The sequence below is a fragment of the Poecilia reticulata genome, chromosome 23, assembly GCF_904066995.2.
Source record: "Poecilia reticulata chromosome 23, P_reticulata-male-v2, whole genome shotgun sequence".
In the NCBI taxonomy this organism is placed as follows: domain Eukaryota; kingdom Metazoa; phylum Chordata; class Actinopteri; order Cyprinodontiformes; family Poeciliidae; genus Poecilia; species Poecilia reticulata.
In genome coordinates this window covers 6,555,446-6,570,749 of record NC_088852.1, presented here as the reverse complement: position 1 = coordinate 6,570,749, position 15,304 = coordinate 6,555,446, and the positions used below count along the sequence as shown (strand labels likewise).

At 40.8% G+C, this 15,304-nt stretch overlaps 1 protein-coding gene and 1 long non-coding RNA gene across 10 annotated transcripts in view; one reads left to right on the top strand and one right to left on the bottom strand.

Moving 5' to 3' along the window:
• anks1b (ankyrin repeat and sterile alpha motif domain containing 1B) overlaps positions 1-15,304 on the bottom strand; it is a 201,311-nt gene that overhangs the window by 5,837 nt on the left and 180,170 nt on the right. For 6 of the 9 annotated variants that reach the window (XR_014086089.1, XM_008400554.3, XM_017302832.2 and 3 more), the window contains exons 20-26: positions 14,171-14,278; positions 9,866-10,069; positions 8,242-8,367; positions 4,115-4,186; positions 2,963-3,049; positions 1,838-1,975; positions 1,583-1,750 (exon numbers count right to left, since the gene is read on the bottom strand). Coding sequence is in view for 8 of the 9 variants with exons in the window: in XM_008400554.3 (XP_008398776.2) it covers positions 1,583-1,750; positions 1,838-1,975; positions 2,963-3,049; positions 4,115-4,186; positions 8,242-8,367; positions 9,866-10,069; positions 14,171-14,278 (903 nt within the window). In the remaining variant the exon portion in view is untranslated. The remainder of the gene's footprint in view (positions 1-1,582; positions 1,751-1,837; positions 1,976-2,962; positions 3,050-4,114; positions 4,187-8,241; positions 8,368-9,865; positions 10,070-14,170; positions 14,279-15,304) is intronic. The other 3 variants (XM_017302833.2, XM_017302834.2, XM_008400559.2) reach the window with 1 other exon arrangement.
• Positions 137-721, top strand: LOC145550198 (uncharacterized). Its single transcript, XR_014086091.1, has 2 exons — positions 137-313; positions 424-721. It is a non-coding gene; the product is annotated as an uncharacterized LOC145550198 (long non-coding RNA).

The following is a 15,304-nucleotide window of genomic DNA, read 5'->3' as shown; positions in this document are numbered from 1 at the left end:
GACTACAGCAGCTATGCAACTTGCCTGTTTTTATAGCGCTGGCGAGCTTCTCCATCCACGTTCGGATACAGAATTACACGTCAGTCTTAAAATAAAATAGACTCACATTACTGGTCTGTAATCATCTCGACTAAAAGAAGCAGCGACGTTGCATCAGAGGCCAAACGTTGCAGATCTACAGACTGTAGAGGAAGTGCTGCAGCGTTTTCACACCAAAAGCCTTCAACTAGACCGTATACACGCACATGAAGGCTGGGGATGAAAAAAAAACTACAAATAATAGTTAATGTAGAGGCTGCAGACTCAGCAGAATGTGAGTACATATGCCGTCATCCATCATCTCCGTACTGTAGGCATATGATCACTCACAGATACAGCATGTGGGCTCATTAGCCGTCTCTCCTCTCGCTGCTCTCTCAACAGCATCTCACGTCTAAGTTTGGACAGTGAGGCTGTCCCTCTGACGCCGCCGTTTGCCACCATCACGCTGTGTGTATTACAGCCTAAAGCATCCTCAGAAACCAGACACCGAGCCCTGCGGACCCACATGCTGCTGGCCATGTTACCACTGCTATTTTAAAACGCCGCCGCCGGCTGATGAACTGTTGACAAACTCACTTCGGGTTGCTATGACTACAAGAGGCAAGCCACTTTCACACAGAAGAGTAACAACAAAACCTGATCTGACCTCTTGTTATGATTAAAAATATTCCTGTTTTCATCTTATTTTCTTATTATTATTAGGATGCAAAGAGTCATAAAGCGTTACCAGGGTAACCAAGCAGACTATACTGATGCTAAAAATCAACTCAACTGAAAGGTCACAGCTGCGGACTGAGTGGAAACATCTATAACGGGTCTGATGTGCATGTTCACATGCCAGTTTCTAGAAACTATTTCATGCATTTCAAAAATAGTAAAACTAAAGCTTTATATTTCTGAATATTTGGGTATTCAAGCAACAAACATATTGAAGCGTTACTCTAAAACCGTGACACAAACGCGTCGCCTTTATTTTCCCTCTTCGTGAGGCTCTGAAGGACTGACACGTCTATCTTTTGATATGTTTTTACCAACTTATCAGCAGGGTACATTATATTCTTTAAGCGCACAACTCGCACAAACCCAGAGTGAGCAAGCAAAACCTCCAAGGAGCGAAATGCAAACAGGCCTCATCAATCAGCCGAGTGTGTAAGAGACTGCAGGGACAGCAAGACCGAGTGGAAGCTTAACAGATTAAATATCCACATAAACCTTTGCCACATCGTCCACTGGGCCGGGACACACACAGAAGACACAAGCAGCACAAGATCGGGACTGAGAGGTGAAGGAGTTGGGAATGAGCAGGGAAGAGATGTGAGGATGTGTCGGAAATGGAGGTTAATAGAATGATGTTAGTGTTGCATCGAAAGCTAATAAAACAACGCTTCACTTGAGTTCAGGGGTTAAAAGATGATAAGAAGTGAAAATCCATCCGAACGAAGAGTGATAAAATGAAATTCAAGCTGCTTGCGCTTCGTTGAACGTAAATCTTTTTCGTAGTTCTGGATGGATTTTCTCTCGCCGCCGCGTCGATGCTTACTGATTTGCGGATGTTGACGCGGGGCTTGGGGACGGGCTTGCCGGGTTTGCTGTCGAAGCTTTCGGGGAGCGTCGCCGAGCCGTGGCCGCTCTTCCTGGCTTGCAGAGCGAGCTGATAGGCCACCTCAAAGGCCTGTCCAAGCGTCAGGATGATCTCATAGGCCAGATTCTGGAGAGAGAGAGAAGAAGCATTTATGAGAACAGGAAGGTTAAAAAGCCACGAAGCGCCCCGTGAAGCCGCGGCGTCGGGACTGACCACGTCGAAAGCAGTGAAGACGTGGCAGTAGTGGTGACTGGATTTGAGGTCTTTGGTGATGTAGGCAAACGTAGACAGATCTTCTGGATCCTGAGCTGCACACGAGATGTTGCGGATCTCGTGCTCCGCTATGATGTTCTGCAGAGAGAGGAGAGGAGGAAGAGCTTAAAAAGACGCAGTTTCTTCAAAGAAAAGCAAACTGATTTATTATTTATCCCACAATCATAGTTAATATTGCAGAGTATTGGTTTGAAAGTTTTTAGACTGCTGGTGTTCCTTTTCTGGTTTAATCAGCACTTTGTGTCGTGTTAATTGAGGCTATAAATTATACATCATCTAAGGGAGGGATTGTTTTTTGTGCAAAGTTAAGAATATTTAAAAGTTACATCAGATTTTCTTTAGAAGGAAGATATCAATACTTATTGTGAGATAATATCAGTGGGGGACATTTCACTCAACAGGAACGTTTGGTCTTTGACGCAGGAAATTAAGGATTGCGGTAAAAATGTTAGATATTTATCACTGCTTTTCTGAACAAAGTGGTTCAAATCTACAGATTATAGATGAGGGCTGTGTAATCTATGATGTCCATAATCTGTTGGTATAACAGATCGTATTTACACCAGTCAGCTCTGCACATTTCCCTCCAAAATAGATACTATCAACTTATTGGAGTTAGGTGACCACAGATGTGCGTCTGTTTGCTTTACAACTATAACAAATGAACAGCTACAGAAAGGACACACAGACCGATCAGAAAGGTCTTTTTGTGATTTTTAACTTCTTCCATTCACTTATGTTTTTGACCCATACTGTATCTCCAGATCTGTGTTTGGACGTCTTGTGTCAAGAGGTTTTTATACGTCAATAAATTTTACTTTCTTGGTAAAACTCTTAGATTAATTTTTTACACTACTCATGTTTTAGTGTTCATTCCTGAGATCCTCCTCATCAGTTCCCTAAAGGCGGCGGCCTGTTTTAAAGCCCAAGAATAAAGCAAACTTCCACACTTTGATGCTGTTGAGAGTCAGACATGACGCCTCTGAATGCCAACTCTTCCCTTCATGTCCGCTGACCTTTCACGTGTCATTTAGCGTAGGCGTCGCTGGGACTGCGCGGCGTTACCTTATTGGTGGCGTCGATGAACTTCACTCCCTTGTAGGACACGGAGAGGACGATGGTCGGCACTTTCTTCATCTGTTCCGTCGACTTCTTGGAGGGCAGAGGAGATAAAATGTGGAAACAGAAAGAAGAGGCAGCTGTGACTTTTAAACTTTGCATCGATTTGCCTCAGCGCTGTCTGAGAAATCGCCTTCAACTTCCTCCTCCATTAAAAGCCCATCATCTCCATGAGAATCAACAGAAAATAAATTTTACACCAAATCACCAGCAGCAGGCGTTTTCTATACCACTTGGCACTTCATTAAGCCCCTGCAGTATATCTCACCTCATTCTTTTTAATTACGCACACATATTGAAGAGATTATGCAGCAAAGAGCTCGACCTGCCAAAAGCTGTTATACATTCAAAGACGTGAGCAGAGTACTTCTTTCTTCCTTCCGCATTTTATAAACAATTTGTCCTTCCTGAGAATCTACTGCCTGCTTTATTTTCTAGATCTTTCTGTCCTCTTGCTCATCCTCTCTGCAGCACATCGACCCAGTTACGAACAGGTTACGCCAAAAGATCTGCCAACAGCGGCTGCATTTTGCTTTTCCTCGCCCGTCTGTGAACCTGGAAGTTAAACGTCTCTGTTTCCATCAAGGGATGGATAAAAGGAGCTGCTGGGACAGGTGAGGCAGGTGGAGGTGCATTAGCAATGTGCATCTCATTGCACTTCCTTTGCAGCCTTGGCGCGTTGCAAAGGGGTTGGCCAAGCAACGCTGCAGAAAGTTGAGAGGAAAGATGCTGCAATGAAAATGGAGAAACGAGAACGGGACGCTCTGCTCATGAATTTTAAACGCGATCTTTACACTGCAGCAGCTCGGAAAGAGAGAAGAAGTCTGAGAAACACAATAAGCTGTTCTAAAGAGGAACAGCCAATGATAGAACACTTATTTTTAAAAATAAGGACACAATTTGATCTATTTTTTTGGCTGGATTAAAGCAAATGGCACAATGTTCCAGAGGTTTAATGGAAAAGTTATTTGACAGGAAGGTTTTTTTTTGGCCTTTGCAAATATGACAAACTTTTCGTCTTATCTTGGCATCTTGTTGTCGGTATGCAGCCTGTAAGCCTGCAGGTTAAAACGTAGAAAGGATCAGACTGAGCTTTACCCTCATTTTAGCGCAGGCATCTTGTGTGGACTCCGTCCCTCTCAGCTCCTTCACCAGCATGGAGCCCAGGTACTGTAGAAAACACACACAGAAGCTGTTGGCTTGTTTGTCAGCACCAGATCACAGCAGCCTAATTAAAACCCTGCTGGACGCATCGACAGATCAACAGACGCAGTTAAGAGACAAACAGATAGTAAAGTTTCCTTCCATCCATTTGTTCTTACATCTAAAAAGTTATGGAAACCTGGTTTTTATTATGGTCAAATTTGATACTTTTCAAGAAAAGGGAACAAGCATCAGGTGAACTCATGCTCCAAATTCATCCTGTCAGCTCTGTGTGCAGTTTAGATTATGATGATGAAACAGTCAGAGCCGTCCTCCAGTGATGAACGGACCGTCCTGCTGACATTAACAGCACCAGCAGGATTTTCTCTCTGCCTGGATCCTGAGTACCGACAGACACTCAACACCTCATGTTTCCCCTCAGCTTATAGAGGAGACTTTATTCTCTGAAGTGGGAACAGAACGAGGCTTTCAGCAAATCAGAGGGGAAACACCTGAAGATTTTTGGTCTCATCTGTTCAACTTTGCTCCAAATGACTCAGATGAAGCTTTTCTTATTGGCTTCTTATCTTTCATTTTGCATCTTTGCGTTGTTTCCTTACTGAAAGTAAATCTACTTCCTAATATCAGAAGGTTGGCTGAAAATGTTAATGTTTCGCCCTGAGTGGAGCTAATAACATCAGATCGTTGTCGTGTCAGAGTTGCTGGCAGCTGTCCTGGAAATTGCGTTACGCCGTGTCGCCGTGTCAGTCACTGCTGTGCAGCGAAGCGTCTTTTTATTGGCTTCAGGCTCCCCTCACAAGGCTAAAGCTTAAGGACGGCACTCAGGTAAAGTAAAGCTGCTGGACTCTGTCCTCACGCCAACATGAGTTTACAAAAACGTCAGTTTGTTTTTTTTAAATTATTCCAGCAATATCAATATTTTATATTGACCTTCATATTTTTTGGGCATCCCATCTAAATATTGCAAAAGGTCTCAGTCAGGTTTACAGTCAGCAATCACTAAAAAGTTTAAAACCACTAGAACAAAAAAGATTGGACAGAAACCAAAGTTTATCTGGGATGGAGAGGAACGGCGCTGCAAATGATTACTCTTACTGTAAATTACTTTAGTCAAAAATTGTTTGATTGAGAACAAAACTGGAGAAGTGAGACAATCGAGGTTGGACAAAAAGTCATTAAGTTTGTATTAGATCTTTATTTTTAAAAAGTGACGTTTCAGTCTCTCTAAGTCTACATTCAGTCGTGAAAAGCAGGTTTTTATTACTTTTTCTCCTTCTTGTGAATTCAATAAAAGAGATTGTGCTATGTTGGATTTATCTTCCAAAGTTTTAAGTTGTTATTGCTTGGATCATGTTAGCCGCTAACGATGGTGCTAATAATGTTAGCATGACTTCGCTAAGTTGTGAGCTGATGTATTTCCTATGCTGTGGCTATAAGCTAACACAATAAAGCAGCAGAGAGCGTTTCGTTTGTTCGACGCTGAAGAACAAGAACTGATTCTGGCTTTTTACCATCCGTCCATCAAGACAAACACAAAGCTGCCCATTAGTGTCTTTTCCATCCAATTTGTTTCTGTCCATCCTGCAGCTCCTGGCACCTCGCTGGCATTCACTCCACTGTGGCTCTCGCTTATTTCTCTCACTTTCTGAGTTTCCTTTAGAGCTCTGGACCTGGAACAGGGATCTGGTGTTTGAAAGCACCGCCACGTTTCCATGGTGACATAAATTACCACCACCGTCTCTAAAAAGGAAAAACATTCAGACGCTGTGTCGTATTCCTACAACTGAGACTTGCTACTGGTCCTAAAGCTGAACTCTGCGCTATTTATAATGATATAAAAATGTTTTAAAAGCCCAAAATAGATTCACAAATAGTATCTCTATCAATTCCTTTAGATGAACAGAAACTACAGATTTGTTTTTCTCATTTATATGAATAAAGTTTTAAGGAACTAATAATTTGTAATCCATGACTCTCCAAGTTTATGGGTTATAAATATAACACGATGACACAGAAGCCTGGAAGAGAATAGTTTCTTCCTCACACAGTGAGGATGATGATGAAGGGAGAAGAGAAAAAAGTCTGTAAAGCTCCCCGTCACCGAGTCTCCATAGCAACATTAAATGCACAAACTGTAACAGAAAAAAGCCCCGCCATCGCAAATGTTTGCATTTGTGATGGTAGGACTTTGCTAAACTCAGACTGTCCTTTTGACAGCAGAGATGCTAATAATTGTTCCACTAATAATTCTGTTGAAACCAAAGTTTTCTGAAATGTTCAGTGTGTAAATATGCTTCCAAATAAAAACATACTAGGACAGTTTTTACACATCTTCACCTGAAGAGCTCACTAATGTTTCCCTTCTTAATAAACCCTCCAGTTTCTTGTGTCACAAAACGGGTTTTTCCACCAGCCGTGGTTTCATCTGTGTGAGCGAACGTTACTGGTGAACACGGCCAGCTCCAGTTGGCTCAAAGACAGGCTTCCCAGTAGCATGCTGGGATTTGGAGCAACAGCTTGATGGATGTTTCTGCTGATACCAACAACATTTGACCTAATAATTACTTGGTATTCTCTCTGTCGTTTGCACTCAACAGCAAGTTTGATCAGTTCAAAGTCAAACTTTTCATCCAAACAAAGAGAATATATTTTAAAATCATGCCTACGTTCCAACAAAGCTTGCATCGGTCGACTTGTGCGAAATATTACGTTAATTCATTCCCCTGTATGTGTTGATCTATATTTTATGCCTTCTCTGGCAAGAGCTGCACTGGATTTTTCCCCAAATTACATCCATATAAGCTTTTCCATTTATTTAATTCATGCGCTGACACTGATTTAACTCATAACTGTTGTATATCTCCACTGCAACGCTGTCAAATCAATCAGAACAATTTTATTTGAGAGATCCACTTACATTTCCTCTCAATCTTCCTAAGATTTCATTTCGCTCTGCAGTGGTTTCCCTGCAGCGAGTCAGAAATCACTTTCAGTCCGGATGCTGGGTGTGTAACTGTGAAACCCTGCGGAGGTTCGCGGCTCTTTCTGCGCGGACATGAAACATCTTTTATGTAACCGGCCGAAGGTCTGGACTTAAAAACACTGACTGCAGGTGAAACTGATCAGTCAGCAGAGAACCGAGAATCAACAGGAAACAGTTGGATTTGGATTATTTGCAGTGTTTTATGAAAACACATTGATCAGGTCAGCACGTTTCTGATTGGCTTTAATCAAGAAAAACTAAAAATGTCTAATTGTGCTGTGAACAAATAATCTCATACATTTCTAAGCATATTTTGTTTTATTTCATTCTAGAAATTACAAAAAGTGACCAATTTTCTCCAATCAATCAAGTATAAGGTGGTGTAGCCAACACCTGGACAGATCATATACAATATTAAGGCCACTTAAAATGGTCTGCATATTATTTAGGATTATTTTTTAAATAAGACAATGCCAATATTTGTGAGTCAAAAATGTTTAAATTACGTTAGAGATGTTTGGTTGTACTTGAACGCACCAGATTCCTCCAACCACTCTGTTTGGTACCTGAACGCAACGCGCCGTTGGATATTGACATCGCCTGATTTTTCTCTTGTACCACCGATGTTTAGATTTGAATTGAAAATGTTTCAGGTGAGTAAATTAAGTTGATTTGATTGGTTCCATTTCAAATGTCTCTGTAGCTCAATTTCCTTCAGCTCTGCACATAAATGTCCTCCATGGTTCTGGTCTGTCTGTCTGTCAGCACAGTAACTTCTTTTAGTAGTTTTATGTTCATGTTGACATAAAGCATTCCTTGACTGGAGGCTGAAACACAGTTGGATGTTGAATTTTTGCATCTGCAACCTCAACTTTCTTGAAAAAATGATGCAAAACCTTTGGGGAAATGCCAGGAAATCAGCCAGTCAAAAGTCTGGTCACAATAACCAGAACCTTGTTGATGCTTCAAAATGTTTGTATCTAGGTGAAACTTTCTACATAACATTTAGTGCAACGCTGATGGGGTCACATGTGCATCTTTGACTCAGTAAGAACCAGGTTAAAGGGTTTGGACTCACATAAGCTTCGTAGTCACAGGACTGAAAGATGAGCTTCTCTGGATGATGCTGCCAGTACTGAACAGGCGTGGAGGACGTCGCCTCGTTGGGCGGACGCAACGTGATCGGCTCGCACCATTCGCCAGCCTGAAACCACAAACACACACTGATTGCTCGGCTCGTTCTGCCACAGCTGCTCCAGATGTTCGCTGGATGTTCCGACATCTTCTGCATGTTCTCCTACGCCAGCTTAGATTAAGAGTCTTTGCTTTGTCAACAAGCGGATTTCTGAAATCCAACCGACATCCGTCTCAAATATTTGGACATATCAAGCTTATCGTTGGGTCCGTTCCTTTATAATTGAATCCAGATTATTGCAGCCTGAGAATGTTTTCACAAACCCAACGACTGTTGATGTTTGCCAGGATTTGAGACGAGGAATGTGGAGAGGAGGTTTTCAAACTTCCTCAGGCCAAATCTGGGCAAAACGAACCCCCTCAACGTTCAGCTTTTACTAAAAGTTGTTGAAAAACATAGTAAAAAATAAAAAGTTAGTTGTGTCTTAAAAGATATCAGCTGTAATAATTGCTCTCCTTCCTCCATCCCGCCACCGTTCTCTCTCGATTCATGCAAAGCTGACTCATGAGCGCCACCTCAGCGCCGTTAAACAGAGGAGATGCACTCTGACACACACACACACAACCAGGAGTGTGTTATTCTGCACTGATGAGCTCTATGATTCACCAAAAGACCCCAATCACAGGAAATCAAAACACAGCTGCCGTGTTCGACGTGTGTGACTGAATTACTGCGCTGATTAAAAGTCAAAAGGTCTGAGTTTCTAGTTTGGATGTAATTAAAAGTTGCTGGAAAAAACAATAAAAATATTAATTTGGTGACAAATATCTGCATATACAACTAAAAGGGAAAAAAACTCTCCTACTCTATAAAAGCCTGTGTGCTTTCCTAACATATTTGGATGTTTTTAATACAAATTTTGACAAAAATGAGAAATTGAGGAAATATAAATCAATTAATTTTGAAGAAACAACCTTAAATAAGAACAATAATATTTGCTTCTGGACATATTAAATGAAAACATCCTTATTTTGATCTAATGTCTAAAATAATAGACTTGATTGATAAACAAGTTATTAACCAACATTTCTAAGGATGTGTGCACCGTTTAGATCCAAAGAGCGACAGAACGGAGACTGCAGCAGCTTAAGGGTTTGATAGGAGCTTTAAGTGAAATTAACCATTTCACTGCACCAACAATCATCTACAAGTGGAGAAAAGTCAAAACAACACACCCAGGTCTGTCCGTAAAAGCAAGTTTATCCTGAAAGCAGCCCGCAGGATGATAAAAGAAGTCTTAAAAACCCCTGAATGTCATCATGGCCCCTTCATACGGCTGCTATCTACATAAAATGCATGTCTGTATAATCAGAAAGAGACTGAAGATGCTAAAAGAGACGAGTTGGAATAAAATATTAACAGAATAATTTAGTATTTACAAGGAAAAGAGGCACAAATTATTAGACCAATTGTAATCTATAAAAAGATTCATTTTCTCCAGTAAACATGTGAACCATTAATGGTCAGAGTTCCTACCCGGTCCCTCCATTCACCCCTCCATCCTCACCATGCTGACTTGAGCCATCTGTCGCTCCAGCTTGGATCGCGGCACGTCGTCAAAGTAGTTCTCGGTGCTGCGCTGCCTGCGCCGCGCGTCCGCCTGCATAATGAGGTGCTGCACGTCCAGCGATCCGCCGGGGACCCCCGCCGTATACGCTGCCTGGCCTACCGAGGGGCTGAGCTGGGGAGGAGTGTGATTTCCTCCAGGCTCCTGGAACAAAACCCAGCACAGGAAGCGAGCGTGAGCGGCGACCTCCGTCGTTTAATAACCTGATTTCCCGTCGATTCTGCTGCAATAGAGGCGCGAGGTTTTACCGTCTTTCTAAAGTGCTCGGCTTCATAAACTACTGCTTTGAAAATGGGAAAATAAGAGGAAGAATAATCATTAAAACCTAAGAGGTCATGGAGGGACGGATGTTTTTTCTGCAAAAATCTAAAATCCAAACTCCCATCTACACGAACACAGACTAACAGAGTAGTGACTATCTGATGGGTTTTCCATCGTTCCTTCTACTGAGCTGCTTACAAGATGATGAAGCTTACACTAATCATCTTAACAGAGTCAAACATCATAATCTAAGACATCCAATATAATCTGCCTTCAACCATAAGCTGCATACATATATTTGTAATCACTGCAGGGCTAAAATATCAGGTTTATGGAGCACAAATGAGGCCATTTGTTTATATACAATCAAGTTGTTATGTTCAACACATCACCATAGTTTTCTACTTTGCCAAAAAAAGTAAAGTGAAACAGCAAAAATAATAAGAAATTTCTTCTACTTTGTTTTTTAGCTCCACTGTTCACTGTGTAAAGGATTCAACTGGGTGGACTCATCCATCACTTCCTCTGCTGACAGACAGACAGACAGACAGACGCGCGCGCACGCACGCACGCACGCACACACACACACACACAGAGCATGAAAAGGAAGAGCCTTTATGGTGACATACAACCTGCGTGAAGCTGACACCCCACCCACGTCAAAAAATCCAGCAAATAGTCTGAATAGTTAGTGCTCCGTTTGTGCAGGTTTGTGCCGTTAAAATTTTCGTTTGTGCAGTTTTGGTTTCTGAGATATTAAACATTATTTTTTAGGTCATCTAGAGTTCACCATCCCCCCATATCGCTCCAAAACAAACAAAAGTGGGCTAGTTCGTTAGTGCTCCGTTTGTGCAGGTTTGTGCCGTTAAAATTTTCGTTTGTGCAGCTTTCATCTTTGAGATATTAAAAGTTATAATTTTGGCCGATGACGTCATCATCCCCCCATATGCTCCAAAACAAACCAAAGTGGGCTAGTTCGTTAGTGCTCCGTTTGTGCAGGTTTGTGCCGTTAAAATTTTCGTTTGTGCAGCTTTCGTCTTTGAGATATTAAAAGTTATAATTTTGGCCGATGACGTCATCATCCCCCCATATGCTCCAAAACAAACCAAAGTGGGCTAGTTCGTTAGTGCTCCGTTTGTGCAGGTTTGTGCCGTTAAAATTTTCGTTTGTGCAGTTTTGGTTTCTGAGATATTAAAAGTTATAATTTTGGCCGATGACGTCACCGTCACCCTATCACGTTCCAAATCAAACCTAAGTGTGGGCTACTTCTTGTAATTCTTCAGATTCTCCGCTGTTGTACAATGTGTACATTTTGTTTTGAACTTCAATAAAGACTTAGAACAAGAAAAAATGTGTCTCATTTCAAGAAATGTTTTAAGATAGCAATGTTTTTTCACGAACGTAGCGTTCTCTCCACAATAATTGAATCCTAATAAATGACATGCAGCCTGACCCTAACGTAATGTGTATAACCTGTTCAACTGTGCTTTGATTTCGGAGGTGGTCTGAAGAATTATATTCACATTGTTGATGTACTGTCTGCTGATTATGCAGCAAACGTGTAAAAAAAATTACATGAGCCTATAAAGGCCAATTTGCTAGTTGAGCATTAATTTACTTACCTTGTTAAAAAATCAAAATCGGGGTTGAAAAAATTCCAAAAATGACTTATTCAAAACGATTTGAGACCGCTAGAATATTAACGAGAGGTTGAAATTACACTTGCTCTGCAAAACAAGATGGGAGGGGGGGGGGGGGTGGGGGGGGGGGGCAGGAGGCTCACTACAGTGTGGGTGGAGCCAATCCCAGTTGTGTGAGAACTATGTCAAAGTTCGCAAAACATGTCTCCTTGAAGCCCATACACATTTAATGTAAGAAATTGGATGAAATGAAAGTCGTTGCATTGAAACTATATTTACTAAATATTAAGTACATTACTTGGATGAACTTTGAAATAATGACACATTTCCGTTTTACTCGGCAAAATCTTTGCTCAAGCAACTAGCAAATTGGCCTTTATAGGCTCATGTAATTTTTTTTACACGTTTGCTGCATAATCAGCAGACAGTACATCAACAATGTGAATATAATTCTTCAGACCACCTCCGAAATCAAAGCACAGTTGAACAGGTTATACACATTACGTTAGGGTCAGGCTGCATGTCATTTATTAGGATTCAATTATTGTGGAGAGAACGCTACGTTCGTGAAAAAACATTGCTATCTTAAAACATTTCTTGAAATGAGACACATTTTTTCTTGTTCTAAGTCTTTATTGAAGTTCAAAACAAAATGTACACATTGTACAACAGCTGAGAATCTGAAGAATTACAAGAAGTAGCCCACACTTAGGTTTGTTTTGGAACGTGATAGGGTGACGGTGACGTCATCGGCCAAAATTATAACTTTTAATATCTCAGAAACCAAAACTGCACAAACGAAAATTTTAACGGCACAAACCTGCACAAACGGAGCACTAACGAACTAGCCCACTTTGGTTTGTTTTGGAGCGATATGGGGGGATGGTGACGTCATCGGCCAAAATTATAACTTTTAATATCTCAGAAACCAAAACTGCACAAACGAAAATTTTAACGGCACAAACCTGCACAAACGGAGCACTAACGAACTAGCCCACTTTGGTTTGTTTTGGAGCGATATGGGGTGACGGTGACGTCATCGGCCAAAATTATAACTTTTAATATCTCAGAAACCAAAACTGCACAAACGAAAATTTTAACGGCACAAACCTGCACAAACGGAGCACTAACGAACTAGCCCACTTTGGTTTGTTTTGGAGCATATGGGGGGATGGTGACGTCATCGGCCAAAATTATAACTTTTAATATCTCAAAGATGAAAGCTGCACAAACGAAAATTTTAACGGCACAAACCTGCACAAACGGAGCACTAACGAACTAGCCCACTTTGGTTTGTTTTGGAGCGATATGGGGGGATGGTGAACTCTAGATGACCTAAAAAATAATGTTTAATATCTCAGAAACCAAAACTGCACAAACGAAAATTTTAACGGCACAAACCTGCACAAACAGAGCACTAACGAACTAGCCCACTTTGGTTTGTTTTGGAGCATATGGGGGGATGATGACGTCATCGGCCAAAATTATAACTTTTAATATCTCAAAGACGAAAGCTGCACAAACGAAAATTTTAACGGCACAAACCTGCACAAACGGAGCACTAACGAACTAGCCCACTTTGGTTTGTTTTGGAGCGATATGGGGGGATGGTGAACTCTAGATGACCTAAAAAATAATGTTTAATATCTCAGAAACCAAAACTGCACAAACGAAAATTTTAACGGCACAAACCTGCACAAACGGAGCACTAACCATTCAGACTATTTGCTGGATTTTTTGACGTGGGTGGGGTGTCAGCTTCACGCAGGTTGACATACAGTGTTGTTATGACTGGAGAGGAACAGGCTGGGCTGTTTGGTGGTGAAATCACCAGCAGGAGGATTTATCTCCACAACAGATTTAGATAAATACAGTCATATTTAGATTTTGTGCATTAATACTTATTTTAATTGAAATGATCTGATGGATGGTTCCAGTATGGAGAAAGAAAATAGTTTAGTCTCCAATCCTTTACCCACACAAATAACTGCATTCAGATATTCCATCTGCATAAAATCCATCCATCTGTACTTCATCTCACTTATCCATCCGTCATCCGTAAATCCATCTACATTATTAATCTGTCATCCTGCTTGTCCATCCATCTGTCAATATATTTATCCACTAATCCATCCATCCATTTGTCCATTAATTAATCCATCTGTTTTTTCCAGTTTATCCCTCCCATCCATCCATGCATTCATGTGTCTAAGATCTTTAAATCCACCATGTTTATAGTCACATTTTATATTTATACTTTAGCATCTGGCTAAAGGAGGAGTGGGAAAGCTGCAGTCTGACTCCGACTCTGTGCAGGAACCGTGTTCAGCTGTACCGTCCTCACCCGTAAGGAAATGGCCCGCGGCGGTTTCTGCGGCGTGTCGTCGTGTAGCCGGTCCCCCAGTGATGCCAGGATCCGCTTTCTGTGCCCAATAAGGTTGATCTTCAACACCTGAATGAACAAAAAGACAGCAGAGCGTTGGAAAAAAAAGAAAAAAGAAACTTTTACAGACGTGGGCTGGAAAGAAACTGATCGGGAACTTTTAGTAGATTTGCATTTCAACACCCAACTCTGGAAATTAGATGCTGAAGCTGCAAATATGCAGAAAACTGACGACTTTTGTTTTAATTTACTAAGGTTACATGAATCTTTTAAGAATAAAACTGATTTTAGATTAAACAATTAGTTCATTTCTGCGTCTTTAACAGTTGCCCCGTCTCAATCAGAGGAAGCTTCACCAAACGCAGCAGTAAAGGCACCGAATGAACAAAAATTAATTCTGCTGCTTAACAAATATTACTAATCATCCAATTATTGGAGGATAAGGTGAAAAGAGAGGCAACTTCGATGACAGATCAATTTCCTCCACTCATAACATTTTTGTGAAAGAAATGGCAAAAATCAAATTTTAACAATCAACATTTCTTTGAACTCGAGAAAAATTCAATTTTTGCATCTCAAGTTGAGAAGTTTTAACAAAAACAACAAATTTAAACTATCTCACTTTTATAGAAACAATTTCCTTGTTGGAACAGAAAAACATGAGAACCAATAAAAGCATTTTCAATTGTAGAGACTGAAGTGTAAAAATACCAGGGCTTTTCTTCAGCCTGACCTCTGGATGGTTTTAAATTTCCTGCAGATTTTTATTTCATCTCCTGTCCACACCAAACAATTTCTATAAAATACATCAAACTGAAGCATTTTATAAATCTTTTTAAACTGAAATGTATCTCTGGGTGTTCATGCTACAATAAATGTTTGCTTATGAATGGAAAACATACACAGTCATTGATGAAATCACTGAGATCATTAACATGCTGTGATAGAAATTAATTTAAAGAATAAATTCTTATCTGATTTCTATAATGACTAAAATAATTGAATGAAGACAGCCAGCTAATTTTAATCTGTTCTTCTTCTACTTTCTGACTTTGAGCTTCTCGTAAGACTCTTGGTTCCCTGAAGAGATCCGAG